General features: G+C 36.4%; 1 protein-coding gene across 1 annotated transcript; it reads left to right on the top strand.

Annotated features, from left to right (window-relative positions):
- The first annotated feature begins 281 nt into the window (after nucleotides 1-281).
- Nucleotides 282-884, top strand: LOC139854244 (F-box protein At5g07610-like). The gene has a single exon (XM_071843561.1). It carries the CDS (start codon nucleotides 282-284, stop codon nucleotides 882-884), a length of 603 nt encoding a protein of 200 aa, XP_071699662.1.
- The last annotated feature ends 19,337 nt before the right edge of the window (nucleotides 885-20,221 follow it).

The following is a 20,221-nucleotide window of genomic DNA, read 5'->3' on the forward strand; positions in this document are numbered from 1 at the left end:
AATAATGAATATGAATACATTTATTTGAGTCAATTATTTTTGTTAAAGATATCTTAAGTCATAAACTTAAATTTAACTAAGAAAAAATTGATACGGAGTAATACGTAGTAATTGTTTTTGATGCTTAACAAAACTCTCACAGTTGGGACTCTTCCTTGTATATACTACAGTATATAAACTAGAGATTACAACTGTGCGCTAGGGTTTAGATTTACGTATATCATTTTACATTTTTATTATTCCGTAAATCATACTGTCCGAGTTTCATTCCTGGGCTTAGAATGATACGCCGTTTTCTAAAATCCGTGTATCATATTATCGGAGCTTCATCTCAACATCCTGTTAATATCGATTGCAGTAACAAACTCACTTCACCTGCAAATGCAGTCGAATCCAGTGACGACCTATTAATCGAAATCTTACTCCGTTTACCCGTTAACTCAATTCTCGTATTCAAATCTGTATCCAAACGCTGGTATTCGATCATCACAGACCCTAAGTTCACTCTACACCATCGTAGCACCATTCCTAAATTGGATCCTGCTTCTGGTCTCTATATTGAGCAGCCTGGATCATACTCTGTGTATGATTTTGTGCCGTTAGATACCAGAATTCAGGTCATTAAATCATCTCCATCTAACATAATTTTAAGGTATTATCACCGCAAAGTTATAATTCTACAGTCCTGCCATGGGTTGCTTTTGTGTCGAGGGGCTTATATGTATCATAATGACTATAATTATTACGTGTACAATCCAACCACTAATATGTTTAAAGACCTTCCACCGTGTCCCATTAGTAATGGTAATATGAGAATGGCTTATGATCCTACAAAATCACCTCATTACAAATTGGTGTATGCTAGATCTGTAGCTTATAATTGATGGAAAACCGTGTGTACATTTACATTTTATAAATGCAGCGGAATGTGAAAATAAACATCTTTTATTAACTTTAAAATAAACATCATTTATTTTAATATGAACTTTCAAGTAAAACATTCACACGATTAACGATCCCAATAAGATCCAATTACACCACTAATAATTGTCAACTAATAAATTCACAAAGAGGAGTATAGATATACCTTTAGCGAGCGATGAAAGAACGGTAGAAAGATTTGTCCACGTCTAAGTTGAAACATATATTCAAAGTGTATGAATATCTTTATGGTTGATCCACACAGCACGCCAAGCAACACCAAAACAATCCTTTTATTCATCATGCTTGAGAATGAACGAGGATGCGAGTGGAAAACAATTTTCCTTTTCTTTTTGATTTGCGCAGTCGCTCACCCAAGATAGATGAATGGATTTCTTTTTGTTTTCTCCTACTCCGTATTTTTTATTTATTTATTTGATTGTGGAGAGTGCTAAATGAAAAGATCAACAAACCCATTATATTTGAATGGTTGTAGACCCCACCAAAAAAGTACCAGAAGATAGATGTGGTTATATGCTCCATATTTCTTATTCTTTTTATATTATAATCATAAATCATATAAGACCAAAAAATGAATAAGAAAATCATGGAAACCAAATCCTCTTAAAATCGTTTAATACTTTGCTTTTTAATTGTGAGTTGTCATTGATGTTGATGTAACCAATAATTTCACCCACTCCACTATTTAAATCTTTTTCTTTAATAAAATTAATTAAATCATATTTAATTAAATAATGCTTTTCAAATTATAGTTTAAAATTATTTATCAACAATATATAATAACTGGTGTCTAAATGCTAAAGTGTGTAACCCCATAGGCCAGTACATAATCGGTAGTATAGATTTGTATTATGACGTGCACACTGAACCAACAAACACCCACTTGTGTATGTCATAACATCTAGAAAACTATACAGACATATATTAGCGTCTAGCAACACGTCAATGTCCCCGAAAATATACAAGTGTTTGTTTCGGCTAAACGAATTATCATTATTATTAAAATGATTTAATGATTGAGTGTCTATCGTCCCTTTATTACCGATACCGAGTTGACATGAGACATGGATCTGGTCATTCTCATTTGTCAACCAATTATGTTTCTCGATCTAGAAAATTCAATTGTGATCACCAAGTTAAATTTGATCATTTAATCAATATAGCTTGGACACGGCGTTGTAAATATCCATTCACTTTCATCGAGGGGCCCATTGGTATCATACTCTCACATAGAGAAATAAATCCCATTTTGACTATATGTGTTCGTCATGTACTTCACATCATACTCAATGATGACCTTTATAACTACCTTGTTCAGGATAGCGTTTAACCATATCAAAGTATAATATGTGATACAATCAAAAACCAACATATACCTCTCAGGTCTAAGGACACAAAGACATAACCATTATGGGATTCACTATTGACGATGATCATCTAGTGACATCTCATGATTGGGTCATTCCAATATTCATCATCAATGAATACATATGAATTTTGACCTCAACTAGTTTACTATTCACCATCAGTGAATAAAATCAAACATTCATAATAATCTTAATTCATGTTATTCCTATAACATGATTGATTATGGAGATTTAGAATAATAAATAATTATTCAAGGATTAAACATGCTAATACAGAACACAGTAATATAAATGAAAACGACCATACAAAGTATTTCAATTCATCAAGATAAAATTGCTTAATGTTTCAGAAATATCCAAATACTAAATTACAAAAGATTAGTAGCTTAATGATGTCCAATATTACTAGCATGATCATCATGCTTGTTATGCATCAAGGTGTAACGACCCAACTTCGTTTTACCAAAAACAAGACTTAAAAAAAATTCTGATTCAGAACATCTGGACGGCGTCCAGTTATCTGGACAGCGTCTAGTAGTGAAGACCAGGACGGCGTCCAAATGAACTGTAAAATTCTGTCCCCGAGGTCCAACTTACGCGAACAGAAAACCCGCTTCCCGACACTTTTAAACGAAATGACTTTCACAACACATCATATTAAGTAAAACTAAGATATTTTCACAATAAAAACAAGTTTTACTACACCGGGCCCATAACGACCCGTCTTACAATAATATAGCAATTTCGACCCATTTATAACTTTAGACGATTAGGACTCTACAACCCAACCCGATACCAAGGGCATAATCCCGGGGACAACCAAATCCCCAATCCGCATTAACATATCCAAAAGCTACCCCATCGAGCCCAAGCGCTCCTAAGCATCTAGTCTAACAACTAGTTAGCTTCAATACACGATACCTGTAAAAGGTAAACAACGAGAGGGGTAAGCATAAAGCTTAGTGAATGCAATAATTATATATATACATATACAATTTACCTACTTGCACCCACTTACGCAACCAAGCATAAAATTCCGCATATCAATGAATACATGCTAGCATTTTAATTAGCATACTGTCGCTAGTATAACGCTAAAATCTCCGATAATATAAGCTAGCACAACAATAGCATATAATGCGAATAAAACAATATGCTACACTACAACACATAAAACATAGATGTTCACAACATCCATTAGTATTCAACTTTCAAGGCTAGCCCTACGAATGGTATCGTCAACATCGAACTTTAACCCCATTCGTCCTAATTAATGTGGTATCGTCAACATCGAACTTTAAACCCACATATGAGGTATCGTCTACATCGAACTTTAACCCCTCATCAAAATCACTACAATAGTGGTATGGCATCGTCGACATCGAACTTTAACTCCATACATGAGGTATCGTCAACACCGAACTTTAAACCATCATTCAACAAACAATAGTGGTATGGCATCGTCAACATCGAACTTTAAATCCATACATGAGGTATCGTCAACATCGAACTTTAAACCCTCATCGAACAATAACACACACAAGGATATGGTATCATCACATCGAACTTTAAACCCATATCCTGCAAATAAATAAACCGTATTCATACATATATAATTATTCCACTCGCCTCGAAATGCCCGCACAAGTCATGTATAACATGATCTCCATCCTCAAATCCGAGCAAGTAACCACCTATATCACACATAGGTACAACATATGCATAAATAGCCATTCTCTAAAAGAGAACCCGGCACAAACATTCCCTTAGCCGAGGGATCAAACCTTGCTCGCCAAAACCCGCCCATTTAACGCCTAATGGACACAAACCAATTACCACTTCGGGTGGTAATTCAAACCCACTCTACAAGTACAATTTAACGCTTAAAGAACTTGATCTTACAAAACCAACCCATAAGTGCAACTTGACCCAAATTTCACTTAACCATTAAAACAAGTCAAGTTCGACCCATAAGCACCATTACTAGTGATTATGTCATAAAATCACCAATTTAACACTTAACACCAATGTTTGACTCCCATTGACCGAATTAGGTTTATCTCACTTTGGCTTGTCAATTTACACCCAAAGTTCTTACAATCATTAACAACTAGTGATTGTGTCTCTAAATCAACATTTGACACCAAAAATCAAGAACACTTAACCCATTTCAACATAAAACCCATTTTGACCCATATTAGGGTTTACACCCCAAAATCAAGTCAACACAATACCAAAATCACTAGTACATAAGTGTTCTAAGGTTTAACCAACACATGCAAGACCCAAACTTACAATTTCATCAATCGAAACCCTAAGTCACCCATTTAGGCTTACTTACATGAATCTTACCCAAAACCCCCAAATTTCACAATAAATGGGTTTATAACTCTAACTAACACAAACCCTAACTCAAACAAGAATCAAACACTACAATTCGGATTAGGATTTACCTCAAGCACCAAAATGAGCTCTAATAGCTAGAAACACCAACAAGCACCAAGAACCACTCAAATTTGGGCAAAAATCACCACCTTCATCACCATTTGAGTTTCCTATCTCTAGAACTCTCCTCTCTCTCTCTAAGATGTGATGAGAGAGTTGTGGATGTGAAAATAATCCAAAAGTGGATCTAAAACTGATCTTAATGCCACCAATCAGTCCACAAGTGAAAAGACCAAAGTACCCCTTTTAATTTGAGTAAAATACAGCTTCTGGCCCGTTAGGCCTTTTGGACGGCATCCAAAAAGGTTGGACGGCGTCCAGATTAACTGAATCAGTTTTCTAAACTTGTTTTGGTCGTAACTTTCAAACCGTAACTCCGTTTTCGATGAATCAAATATCGTTGGAAACGTAATGAGATTTCCTTTCTAATGGTAAGGTTTTAGAACATCAACTCTAACTTTATTTGGGATCCAAATATCCGCTTACATGTCTCGTAATTCGAATGACGTCCAAAACAACGCGTAACTAAAAAACGGGGTGTTACACAAGGGCTTCTTGAACTGGTCAGCCACGATATCATCTGTATGAACCTTAAGAATACTAATATCATTCTTCTCAATGACTTCATGAATGTAGTCAAACTTTTGAAGAATGTGTCAGATGGATTAATGTATATGTGATTCTTTCGCAAGTATAATACGCGACGAACTATCACAATACATTTTCATAGAAGATTTAATGTTGGGAACTACTTCGAGTTCAACAACAAACTTCCTTATCCAGACAACTTTCTGAGGAGCATCTTAGGTAACAATGTATTCTGCTTTTGTTGTAGAATGTGCAATAATGCTCTACTTTGAGCTCTTCCAATTAACTGTCTCGTCCATCATGACAAAGACACAACCTGACTGGGATCAAGAATCATCTCGATCAGTTTGGAAACTAGCATATGTATTATGGTTAATACTTAACTCCTTTTCCAAACCATCGTAAACCGAGAACATATCTTTAGTACTCTACAAATACTTAAGAATATTCTTAACAACAATCAAATGTTCTTAACCTAGATTTTGTTGATAACGACTCATCTAACTCAAAAATAACGAGACATCATTTTAGTACATAACATGGCATACATAATGAATCCTATAGCCGAAGCATATGGGATACATTTCATTTGTCTTATCTTATCATGTGTGATAAGACTTTCAGACTTGCTCAAGGATATGTCCTTTTGAACATGCAATGTTCCAAGGTTTTAGTAATGCATGCTAAATCTCTGCAAGATAAGATATGTACATTAATTCAAAACAATAAGCCATTTGAATCTATTTCTATAGGTCATGATTCCTAGTATATAAGTAGCTTCTCCAAGATCATTTATGAAAAAACGTTTTCAAGTCAAGACTTGACATCTTGCAATTTGAAATGTTATTTCCAATAAGCAGTATGTCATCAACATACAAGATCAAGAAGACTACTTTGCTTCCATTAGATTTAATGTAAACACATAGCTCATCTTGGTTTTGAGAAAAATAAAACTCTTTGATAATCTCATCAAACTTAAGATTTTAGCTCCTGAATGCTTGCTTTAATCCATAAATGGCTTTTAGAAGCTTGCATACTTTAATAGGATGCTTAGGATATATAGATCCTTTTGGCTGAACCATATATACGTCCTCGCTTAGGGCGCCATTTAGAAAAGCGATTATGATATCCATTTACCATACTTCATAATCATGAAAAGTAGGTATGGCAATAAGTATCCTAATTTATTAAGCTCGCGATAGTGGAAAAGTTTCATCATAATCTTTTGCCACGAATCGAGCTTTAAAAGTGTTTACATTACTGTCCATGCTAGTCTTCTCTTTAAACACTCATTTACACCCCATTGTCTTACAATTGGGTGGAAGATTAATCAAGTCACATACTTGATTATCTTTCATGGACTGCATATTTGCATTCATAGTATCTCGCCATTTTTAAGATTTGTGATCTTATATGGCCTCACGGTAGTAGAGGGTTCATAATCCTCTAGGTGAGGTTCATCTGAATTAATCAGATAATCAAACCTCTTATTCCGATGAGGAGTTCTACCAGGCCTATGAAGTTCAGGTGTAACGCGTTCTGACTCACTAACAATGCGCTCAGATTTAACGTATGGATTATTAGTACTTATAGAAGGTATGTTACTTTGTGGTTCTTGAATTTCTTCAAGATCTACTTTACTCCCACTAAATACTTATAAGAGAAGATCTCCTTTTTAAGAATTCATTAGACCTAGCAGAAAACTCTTTGTTTTCAGTTTTGTAGTAGAAGTAGTAACCCATTGTTTCCTTTGGGTATCCCATAAAGTGAAATTTAGTACTTCAGGGTTTTAATTTGTTTGAAGTTTCATGCTTCACAAACACTTCACCACCCCAGAATTTCAAATAAGAAAACTTGGGAATCTTCCCATACCACACTTCATATGGTGTCTTTTCTACCTTCTTGGTTGGAATCATATTGAGTATGCCTGCAGCAGACTCTAATGCATAACCCCAAAAAGACGGTGGTAGAGTAGTCAGACTCATCATAGATCAAACCATATCAAGTAAAGTTCGATTCCTCCATTCAGACTCACCATTGAGTAATGGTGTGTGAGGTGGAGTGAATTGTAAGACAATCCCACAATTCTACAGGTGGTCCAAAAACTCTTGACTCATACTCACTTCATCCATCAGAGTAAAGTGATTTAATGATATTTCCAAGCTGACTCTTTACTTCATTTTGAAACACATTTGAACATTTTAAAAACTTCATGTTTATGTTTCAGCAATTAAAACATAACCATATCTACTATAACCATCAGTTATTGTAACGAAGTAAGACTTACCATTTCTAGACATTGTTCTAAAGGGCCACATACATCAATATGTATTAGTCCTAAAATATATGTAGTTCTTTCACCTAAGTCAGAGAAATGAGCTTTTGTCATCCTTTCACATAAACATTACTCACATACATCAAATGACTCAAAGACATTTGATTCTAAAAGTTCATTAGAATGGATTTTGAAATGCATTGTTTGTTTATATGACCAAGATGACGATGTCATAGATTGGCCTTATTCATCTATTGCTTGAATCGTTTAGCAGTACAAGTATACATAGAATTCTCATTTGAAATCACACCATGCATATCAATTTCAAAAATACCATCACTTGGATAGGCATTAAGAAAGAAAAAAAAATATTATCCTTAGAAACTGAAATACCAAAGTGCATAAATGGAAGTTCAAAACCAGCATCTTTCAAATCATACTACTCCTAATACTAGGAGCATAATTACATTGTTCCAACAAAATAATAAGACCACTTGGAAGAGTAAGCTCATAGTGACCAATGGCTTCAATCGAAGCTTGATTCCCAATGCCCACTCGCAAATCCAGTGTGCCTTTCTTCAGTCTATTATTTCTTCTCATTCCCTTTATATTGTTACAGGTGTGAAGGCCACAACTGGTTAACAATGATCTAGGAATCACTAGAAGAAGTATATAACTGTATATGAAATATACTTAAGATTTCTAGTCTTACTAGCATTGCCTTTTCTCAGCTCAGATTGGTGGATATGACAACTTCCTTCTTCAATTGCCAACCTTTCCATAATGGAAACATTCGGCATCTTTTGTTGGGTTTTCCTTCTTGGAAGGTGGAATATTTTCATGGAAAATGATTTACCATATCCCTTCCACAAAATATTCGACTTATTCTTTTTCACCCTTTCATCCTACTTCTCCTACTCGTCGAACAACTTCCGATAAGCATTTTGCTTAGCAGCAGGAGCTGCGCAAATAGGAGGATCGGATAAGTGTTCTAATTTTGTTCAACTTTCATTCATGCTTGAGAACAATTCTCAGGTTGCAGTGCCAGTCTAGGAAGTTTGAACATTGAGTTTATCCGTCTCCAACAAAGAATGAAGTGTGTTTTGGTTTCCGTTTTGATTATTTGACATCTACAACAGATATAAGATTCAATATAGTATTTTCGATATTGAGCTTTAATAAATTAACTACCCAAGTTTTTATAATATTTTAAAAAAGCAATTAATTTACGAAACCCTAAGATCCACATAGTGGTTCCATAGCCACATCTGTTGATCAACTAGCAGTTATGGAGTCTATTGGTAGGTAGCGGGTACCAATTGCATTACAAGTATAACTCTTAGATCTTTATGGGACCTAGAGATATATGTAGTCCAACAAACAACTATTATCTAATGGCATGTTTGTCCCATCCTTGCCTCGAACTCAGGTCTCACCGTGAATACGATTAAGTAGTCCAATTTGGAAACAGTGGAAATTCACGCTAGTCTCACTAGATCGAAACATCCACCTCGTGGCTATAATTCAGCCTAGTCTCACTAGATCATAAAAATAACGAGGAGTGTTTGCAAGATCATTGGATGTCATGACTTAAATTTGACGGGTATTTTAGAAAACGTTCGTGTCAACGAATAATGCATGCACACAAGATTCGCTACACTATTAGTTAAAAAACATTTTAACCAATTATATATATGTCAATCGTGTTTATGCTTCTAGTTTGTTATTTTATTTTATATATAAAAATAACAAATACACATTGTGTATCGTTTTAAAAGACGTCGCCCATATATATTATTTGAGTTTCAGAAAACATTTAACTTTAAACTCGTTAGAGTTTAACTTTTTAAAATCATCAATTTTAATCTTGAAACTCGTTATTGGATTTATTTGATGTTTTCATCAAAAACATTTAGCATATATTATAATCAACAATTAAATAAAAATGCATAAAATAAAACACAACCATGCATCACACAAATATAGCCTAGCCTAAAAATTCTATGCTTGATCCCATGAGCGACATGGGATCAAGAGGTCAAACTAAGGGTAATATCATAGCTCCCACTTGATTCAATAATCAAGTGAAAAACTTGACAAACGTCATTGTTGTTAACTTGACCTGTTCGCCATCTTCTAAGTCAAACTTCACGTTGCATCTATATCTTCAATCTTCATCTTATTACATTTATTTAAAATTGAAAAATACAACTAATCTAATACTTTTACAATTTAGAATAAACATAAATAAATACTATGAAATTGAAAAATAAATAAAATACAACTTTGGCTTCAAAATGGCCTTTCTAATAAAATAAATAATCAACATGACATAATATTGCCGTAATTAACAATCACAACAATCATACATAGGTCGGGGCATTATGGGCTATGTGTGCAATCATAATTTTAATAACTACATTATTAAAACCTACATATGGCTTGTCCATGGTTACAATGCATGTGTACAACTATGGAATAAAGCAATCAACCATTATAATAAATATTCAAGCCATAAAAATTAAATCTACAATTTAAATTAGTGATATTCTTTCAATCATATTTGTGCGTCATTAGGTTAAGTCTAAATCAACCGTGTTGACTTTAAAAACCAAAAAATTTTCGACTTTCACCAATACGCCACAAAGCTAAATCTAAAGAATAGTCACACGACCATTAAAATGGTGTAAAAGCGGCTTTGATACCATTGATGGAAAACCTTGTGTACATTTACATTTTATAAACGCATCGGAATGTGAAAATAAACATCTTTTATTAACTTTAAAACAAACATCATTTATTTTAATATGAACTTTCAAGTAAAACATTCACACGATTAATGATTTCAACAAGATCCAATTACATCACTAATAATTGTCAACTAATAAATTCACAAAGAGGAGTTTAGATATACCTTTCGTGAGCGATGAAAGAACGGTAGAAAGAATTGTCCACGTCTAAGTTGAAACATATATTCAAAGTGTATGAATATCTCTATGGTTGATCCACACAGCACGTCAAGCAACACCAATTAGATGCTAGTCCGTATATAACCCAAAAACAATATCCAATATTGTTTTCAATTTTAAGTTTGAAAAGAAAAATCAAAACAATCCTTTTATTCATCATGCTTGAGAATGAACGAGGATGCGAGTGGAAAACAATTTTCCTTTTTTTTTTTTTTATTTGCGCAGTCGCTCACCCAAGATAGATGAATGGATTTCTTTTTGTTTTCTCCTACTCCATATTTTTTTATTTTTTTATTTGATTGTGGAGAGTGTTAAATGAAAAGATCAACAAACCCATTATATTTGATTGGTTGTAGACCCCACCAAAAAAGTACCAGAAGATAAATGTGGTTATATGCTCCATATTTCTTATTCTTTTTATAATCATAAATCATATAAGACCAAAAAATGAATAAGAAAATCATGGAAACCAAATCCTCTTAAAATCATTTAATACTTTGCTTTTTAATTGTGAGTTGTCATTGATGTTGATGTAACCAATAATTTCACCCACTCCACTATTTAAATCTTTTTCTTTAATAAAATTAATTAAATCATATTTAATTAAATAATGCTTTTCAAATTATAGTTTAAAATTATATATCAACAATATATAATAACTAGTGTTTAAATGCTAAAGTGTGTGACCCCATAGGCCAGTACAATATCGATAGTATAGATTTGTGTTATGACGTGCACACTGAACCAACAATCATGTTCTTGGTCTTAGAATTTATACATACTCTTCGGAAACAGAAATTTGGAGTGATTTTGGTGATAGATATTGGTCCCAATTATCAGATTTTAATGTATCGAAGTATGGAATATGTTGGAGTAATGCTATATACATTGGGTTGATGGCTCGAATCATAACATGTTATGTTTAGAGGATCTAGCCAGCACAAGTGTACAAGCACCTGAGAAGTACGCTTATAATCGCAAGTTGTTTGAGTCTCGTGATTGTTTACTTATTGTTTGAGTCTCGTGGTCCCAATTATCAGATTTTAATGTATTAAAGTATGGAATATGTTGGAGTACGCTTATTAATTATGGTAGAAGGTTTTATTTTTAGGTTCTATATTGTACTACTACTATTACTTTAGCTGGTTATATTTTCAGTTTTCTTTCTTGATGACATAGTGGTATCAACTCTGTTTTATAAGTTGTTTCAATATGTTCTCAATCTTTTATTAAGAAAAGGTACTAATATCACTAACTTTATGGATAAAGCCTAGCACTATCTTTTATTGTTACTATGACCGCATTGTGATTGTGGGAATTTTTTTGGGTCCAATGACAATGTTTTAGGAGAGGGCATGTGTGAAGATTTAAAGATTTGGGTGATAGTGGCAGAACATGATTGAGTTTAGTGAAAAAGTGTGAAAGTTGTGGCTGGATTTTCAAACCAAATAATATTATAATTCTAATGTACGTATTACACATGTTGAAACACCATTTCCCCCATAATAAACTCGTCAAAAACGCCCTACAGTAGTCTTTGTGAGTGTTTTCATACGCTACCTTATCCTGTTGGGTTTTAATTTGATTTCCAATTAATGTGAAAGGCCCAAGCCCAACAAAATTAGGCCCAATGGTTGTTTGACTTGGTCAACCATCAGAGGCATCTCCTAATTCAAATCAAGTGCAGCTGTATTCATTATTAGAGATCAAAAAAAAAAGTCAACTCAAGAAAAAGTGTGTTTTCTCAATTCCCGTTTTTATGTACAGCAGCCCAGTAAATCGACAATCCCCGGAGATCCGACCGTTGAATCTTCTTCAATTTTGGATTGTGTCTTCCTGACATCAGGGCCAACATTTGCAACTGTTGAATTTGTCTAAAGAGGTCTGTAGGTCGTGATTTTGCTGCTGGAACAGAGAGCAGTTTTTGGGTGAGATAATTCCTCTTTTGTCTTTTAGGTTGTTCATATACCTGCTGATTGTTGTAGTTCAAGAGTATGATAATGTTGTATACCTCTAGATGATCTAGAGAAGACCTATTGTATTGTTCTCCTTGTTGATGATAGTGAAGTTTAAGTGGCTTACGAGTCCCGTGGTTTTTACTCTCGATTTTGAGGGGTTTTCCACGTAAAAAGTCTCGTGTGTATTGTGTGTGCTTGATTATTGCTTAGCTACTGATTTTCTACTGATTTGGTATTGTTTAGCTACTGATTTGGGTTGGATTTGGTATAGCTTGTTTGTTAGCATCCTCACGGGTTCATACGGGTCGGAAAAGTATTGGTCAAACGGGTTTGTTTCCGCTTTGTAGATTGTCCGTTGTGATTTATTTTCCCATCAAATTGGTATCAAGAGCTAGGTTATTTGATTTGACTTGTGTGAAAGATGGAAGCTAATACAAGTAAAATGATTAGTTTAAATGGTTCAAATTATCATGTTTGGAAAGGCAAGATGGAGGATCTTCTTTATGTGAAAGATTATTATTTGCTTGTTTTTACTGAGGATAAACCTGAGGAAAAATCTGATGCTCAATGGAAAATTTTGCATAGACAAGTATGTGGGTATATTCGGCAGTGGGTTGATGATAATGTTGTGAATCATATTACTGGGGAGACTGATGCTAAAGCCTTATGGAAAAAGCTTGAGCAGTTATATGAGCGAAAGACTGGGAATAACAAGTTGTTCTTAATTAAGCAGATGATGGCTTTGAAGTATCATGATGGGACTCCTATTACAGATCATCTAAATGCATATCAGAGTATTATAAATTAGCTTGCAGGTATGGGTATCAAGTTTGAGGATGAGATTCAGGGTCTCTGGTTACTTGGTACATTACCGGACTCTTGGGAGACTTTTAGGACATCTTTGTCCAACTCTGCACCGAATGGTACTATCACCATGGAATTGGCTAAGGGTAGTATTTTGAATGAAGAGATGAGAAGAAAGTCACAAGGTTCCTCTTCACAGTCAGATATCTTGGTCATAAAAACGCGGAGGAGAAGTCATAGTAGAGGTCAGGGTAAAAGAGGCAATCATCGTAACAGCTCACGCAAAGGTAAATTTGATAATGTTGAGTGTTATAATTGTCATGAAAAGGGGCACACAAAGTGGTATTGTCCAAAGTTGAAGAATGAGAAGAAAAAGGCATATGACAAGAATAAACAAAAGAAAAGTGATGGTGGTGATGATGATAAGGTTGAAGTTAGCGCTATCACAGATGAGTTCTTTGTTTGTATTGATTATGATATGATCAATCTTACTCATGATGACACGAGTTGGATTGTTGATAGTGGTGCTACATGTCATGTTGCAATTTGTAGAGATCACTTCTCATCTTACACTCCAGGTGACTGTGGATTTGCTAGGATGGGTAATGCCGGGTTATCAAAGATCGTTGGTATTGGAGATGTTTGTTTGAAATTTGACACGGGAATGGAGTTAGTTTTGCATAATGTAAAACATGTTCCGGATATGAGACTTAATGTAATTTCAACAGGCATTCTTGATGATGATGGTTATTATAACGGTTTTGGTAATGGTATTTGGAAACTAACTCTTGGTTCTATGATAGTGGGAAGAGGCAAGAAAGACTCAAGATTATACATCACGCGTCCGAAGATCATCCAGAATATTGTTAACGCAGTGGACGATGTTGATTCTACTGAGTTGTGGCATAAAAGACTTGGCCACATGAGTAAAAAGGGGATGTCTATCTTGTTTAAGAAGAATGTGTTGTCGGGTGTTAGTGATATTAATTTGAGTAAGTGTTCTCACTGTTTGGCAGGGAAACAGACCAGAGCTGTGTTTAAGAGTCATTCTCCTTTTCGAATGGAGAACATACTTGATCTAGTACATTCGGATGTTTATGGGCCTATGAAGACTAGGACACTTGGTGGATGTTCCTACTTTGTTACATTCATCTATGATCATTCCAGGAAGGTGTGGATTTATACCTTAAAGTTAAAGGATCAAGTATTTGAGAAGTTTAAGGAATTTCATGCACTAGTTGAAAGGCAAACAGGGAAGAAGCTCAAGTGTATTCGAACTGATAATGGCAGTGAATACATTGGGAGCTTTGATGCTTATTGTAAGGAGAATGGTATTCGGCATCAAAAGACTCCACCAAAGACACCTCAATTGAATGGCTTAACAGAAAGGATGAACAGAACTTTGGTTGAGAGAGTTAGATGTTTGCTTTCACATGCATGTAACAACCCAACCCGTTAACCAACCAATAACGCGGAATAATTTTTTTTTTGCTGGAACAGCATATGGCGCGGCGCGCCATATGGCCGCGCGGCGCGCCAAACTGGCCTGTCCAAAAAGTCATGAAATGCGAAAATGTTTGACCATTTCCCGACGTATTTAGACAAAACGCTTTTCACAACCTATTCATATATGAAAAACTAACACGTTCCATTCATAAAATAAGTTTTACAAGGCCGGGCCCACATCGGCCGTTTTACGACTTTCATACGAAAATACAAGTTTTCAATCACATGATTTGTAACACCAAATAAAGTCGAGCATGGCGATTGGGGATACGCTGCCCAATCCTAATCAATCCAAAAGCAAGCCTTCTAAAGCAACTACGCGAGTCCACTAGTCCCACGCTTACCCGAGCCACCGCATCCCTGCAAATCTATAAAAAGGTAAACAACGAGAGGGTAAGCTAACGCTTAGTGAGTAAGAATACACTACATACATATATATATGCATAAAATGGACACGCCACACAAAACCAAATACCGCATACCGGAGCATCCAAGCATAAAGGCAAGCTAGTCTAAGCATACCGTAAGATCACTAAGCAACGAGCTAAAGATACATCAACAAAATATAAGTTCACCAACAACGATGTGAACAATGCCAATAAGCTACACCCGGAGGGTTAGCTACATCACGACAATACAACATTATATGTATACAATATATATATATATATATATATATATATATATATATATATATATATATATATATATATATATATATATATATATATATATATATATATATATCTCGAATAACATAATTTGCTTACGCTTACAACACAATAACCATGGTTAACCAAATCTTCGCAAGGGAATGACTTCGCGAAACAAATCATCGATGTTCATAACAACCATTAGTGCACTTAACGCTTCGTACACTAATCCCACGGGTGGCATCTTAACACTTCGATACTTCACCCTGGGTGGCGTCTTAACACATCGACACTTCACCCCGAGTGGTGTCTTAACACTTCGACACTTCACTCTTCATTTTACTTGAGGTGGCATCTTAACACGTCGATACTTCACCTCGAGTGGCGCCTTAACACATCGGCACTTCACACCCATTATTCTCTTGGAGTGGCATCTTAGCACATCGATACTTCACTCCTGGTGGTGTTTTAACACATCGACACTTCACCCCGGGTGGCATCTTAACACATCGACACTTCACCCGTCACATTACTTTAAGTGGTGCCTTAACACATCGACATTTCACTCGTCACGTGAAATGTGGTGTCTTAGCACATCGACACTTCACATCTCACGCTACAACAAATAAATACATTATATACCTACGCATATAATTATTCCATTCACTATATTAACCCTTCGTCATTGGGGTTATATAAGTCTACATCACACGCCCATGTGATAACGTACACACAAAGTGTGCACCTCGCCAAAGTGGTCAACCAAAATGCACAACCGTGCCAATTGGACCTATAAACAAGTCCAACAATTCCACCTATACGAGAAGCAAGCTCTATAAGCGAGAACCCCATCACCCGACCCGCACCCATCCTGCACATACATATGCATATAGGATATTAACACTCACCTTGTCGTCTTGAAGAATGCCACCGAATAATCCGCAATCACCGATGGAATGTACCTATTCCATTTATCACATAACAAGTAACACAATTAGGGTGGATATACAAATCAACCCAAATTGACTACTAGTGCAATTTCGACCCAAATGCACTTCCAAGCACAAATCGCGCCTAAACTAACCAATAATCACTTACACAAGTGAGAATAATCCTAATATGCCAATCAAACCCAATCATAGGTGTTAAACACTTATCTTGCCCAAAATGACACTTAAACCCTAATTTGACCCATAAGAAGTCAATATCCCGCCATTAGCAAGTTTTGACACCAAAACATATTTAACTCGGTTCTATGCTTCAACTTAATCCATTTTAAGTTTATAAACCTTATTAAATCGGCAATTGAGTCATAATCATCACAAATCTTAATTTTGACTCTAGTCAAAATTAGTCAACCATAAGAACCCTAATGGTTTCCAAAACACCAATAATCACTAACACTAGTGATTATACACCATTTACAAGTCTTAAACATGGTTAAATCATTACCCAAACCAAAACCTGCCAAATATCAAAATAGCAAGTTTCCATAAACCCTCTTCATCAACCAAATGGGTTTTACAACTAACAATCTCAAACCCTAACTTGAATATCAAATCTAACAAATGAAATTCGGAGTTAGGACTTACCAATACTACCAAAACGTAGCTAGGAGCGAGATGAACAACTTTAAAACCCGAGCTTTGGCTAGAATTCGACTCCTTCTTATCCAAATCAAGCTCTCTCACTCTAGAACTCTTCCTCTCTCTCTAAATATGGATGAGAGTGTTTGTGTGGGTGAGAAATGAGCTCCAATGGAGTTCTAGATCAGTTTTGGTGACCCTAAACCGACCCTAAATGAAAAGACTAAAGTACCCTTCATTTAAACCTTTTAAAAAGGCTGAAAATTGCATCAGACGGGTTCGGCGCGCCGCGCCAAAAGATGGAGCGCCGCTCCAACCTACAGGTCAGTTTTCAGAAACTTGTTTTGGCCATAACTTTTTGACCGTAGCTCCGTTTTCGATGAATCAAATATCGTTGGAAACATAATAAGATTTCCTTTCCAATGGTAAGGCTTTGAAACATCAACACAAATTTATTTGGGGTTGAAAAGATACGTACACACCTTGTCACTTCAGACAACGTCTAGTTTCCTTCGGCGTTCGGGCAAGCAACACGTACACTTCATACACGCATCGTACACCATAAGTACATTATGTACAATAAATATTTGGGTCTTACAACTCTCCCCCACTTAAACTCGATCACATCCTCGTGATCTTCTCCACTTAACCAATCCAGAACTACTCAACGGCCCTCAATCCTAAGTTCCAATCCGAACTTTCCTAGACAATTCTTCCCAATGAATCATCTTTAACAACTAAAATCGTCACCCGCGATTTATCAAAACCACTATCCGAGCACTAAAACCTGCTCTTTTCCCCATATTGGGAATAACTCAACCGATCTCGTACCGAGATATCAATTCCTTAGCGTACCTTTACCAAGGACAACGCTAAAAGTGACCAAGTCTCAACCTAAAGTCAAAGATCCGAACGTTGAAGATCGAACCACATGAATCCTTACGGATTACACTTACCACTAAACATCCTTTGTAGTGCGCAATACAACCAATACGCCACTATCCTAACATCATATGAGCGAAACACGGCTATCGCAATCACTAATCACACAACATGGTCCTCACGATCCCACCATCGGTGTATAAAACAACCGATAGATCACTCAACACCGGATGAAGTCAGCAGACCCCGTCAATGGTCATGCTTCACCGATATAACACTGCACCCATGATGAAGTCAGCGGACCCCGAAGGTCATGCTTCACCAATCAACGATCTCATGATGAAGTCAGCGAACCCCGAAGGTCATGCTCCACCAATAATCGATCCCATGATGAAGTCAGTGGACCCTGAAGGTCATGCTTCATCAATCACCAATACCATGATGAAGTCAGCGGACCCCGAAGGTCATGCTTCATCAATCAACGCCCTTTTAGCCTCGAACGATGAGTAGCGTAACATCGCGCTCTGCTACGCCATAGTGAATCCTAACGGATACCACTAACCATTCACACAATCGAGCAAGAACCACCTATATCAAACATAGGCACAAAACATTAATTCTCTAAAAGAGGATCCGATACGCACATCCCTTAACCGAGGGATTTCACCTTGCTCGCCATACCCGTCCATTATCTCTCAACGAGATTTACCACATTACCACCTTGGTGATAATTTAAATCCAAAATCAGGTACAATTTAACCAAATTTGTACTCTACCACAAATCGACCAAATCTAGGTTCCGACACAAATTTCGGATCTACCAAAAGCATTGTCCGAAATCTCACACTAAAACCTCCGCGTGTGGGAGTGTAACTCCCCCACTTGGAACTACGTTCCATAACCGCATCTCGTACACCCGCACAATGCTACCAAAGGTAGACTTTACCAATAATTGGGTTCACACGGCCCATCACCATGTCTTGCTTTAACTTTGAGCATACCAAGGATCCTAACCTATCCTTAAACACTTCGAACGAAAAGTGTACCACAAATTACACGAACTATACACTCGCAATCATCCAATTGCTTTAGTTTGTCGAATTTCACCCGATTACTCTTGTACCTAAGGGTTTCACTTCGGTACCCTAAGTACAATGTAACCGCAACACAATCGGAGTCGAACACCACGCTAGTAGGTATAAAAGGCACCTAATGTCGCGTCACGTAGACTCCTTTACCAACATACATCGAGATCAACACTCGATTTGAAGAGTTTCAATCCACTCGACGAACCTCATGGTTCATCAACTTCAACATGAAAGCGAACACGCGCTTAACGACCGAACACCAAAACCCATTTCCATGGTTTGGTAGAAACATTTCCCAAATACTAAGGAATGCTTGGTTGCACCAAGTCTTACGCCCTTCGCCCAACAATCAAACGTCACCATAGGGTACTTCCATTAGGAACGTCACCCATATCAATAACATGCACAATACCATTGAGACTTTAAGGGTCTCACTCAAACGAGCTTAACGACCCGATACCAACCAAAATGCTTAAGCACCCAAGGATTCGCACCATAGGATCAAGGCACAACACACCACTTATACACTCTACTGAGAGCAAACCGGAACCATAAACGTAAACCGCCCGCTTGCTACGAGTTATCTCCAACGGAGAATAAAGTTTAGCTAAGACGTACGCACATACCGCATGTTATTACAAACGGACAACATATAATTTCGTACTAAAAGTACCTGATGTAGCGCTGTTGGGATTCCGTGCTCCACTACCCATCATGTAATCGCGCTCTAACTTCTTAACCCGATCGTCATGCGATTCGAAACACTCTGACTTCCGGTGTCCCTCCATCCGGCAAATGAAACACCTGATTGAGCCTAAAGTCACCACCGTACAATCTTGTGCCAAATGACCCCGTTCTGCACTCTTAAAGCACGTGAGCTTGTAACCCTTCTTACTCTTCTTCTTCACATTCCCGACGCCTTCAGGCGTACTTCGTGCCCTCTTACCATGAGCACCATGTAATCCTAACCTTGCAAGTACATCTTCATCATCACTACCTCGAGGTTTGGGAAACCTCTTTTCAAACTCTTCCTTTACAACTTTAGTCACTTGGTCTCGGACCATTTCCGTCATTTGTCCTTCGACCAACTCCTTGGTTACTTCCCTAACTTTGCCGGTGAAAATCGAGACATATTGTTCAAACACGGCCTCAATCTTT

This window comes from Rutidosis leptorrhynchoides, chromosome 6 (genome assembly GCF_046630445.1).
Source record: "Rutidosis leptorrhynchoides isolate AG116_Rl617_1_P2 chromosome 6, CSIRO_AGI_Rlap_v1, whole genome shotgun sequence".
NCBI classification, from domain to species: domain Eukaryota; kingdom Viridiplantae; phylum Streptophyta; class Magnoliopsida; order Asterales; family Asteraceae; genus Rutidosis; species Rutidosis leptorrhynchoides.

Excerpts from the sequence above, each read along its gene's own strand:
- LOC139854244 (XM_071843561.1), top strand. The coding sequence starts at position 282 with ATGATACGCCGTTTTCTAAAATCCGTGTATCATATTATCGGAGCTTCA.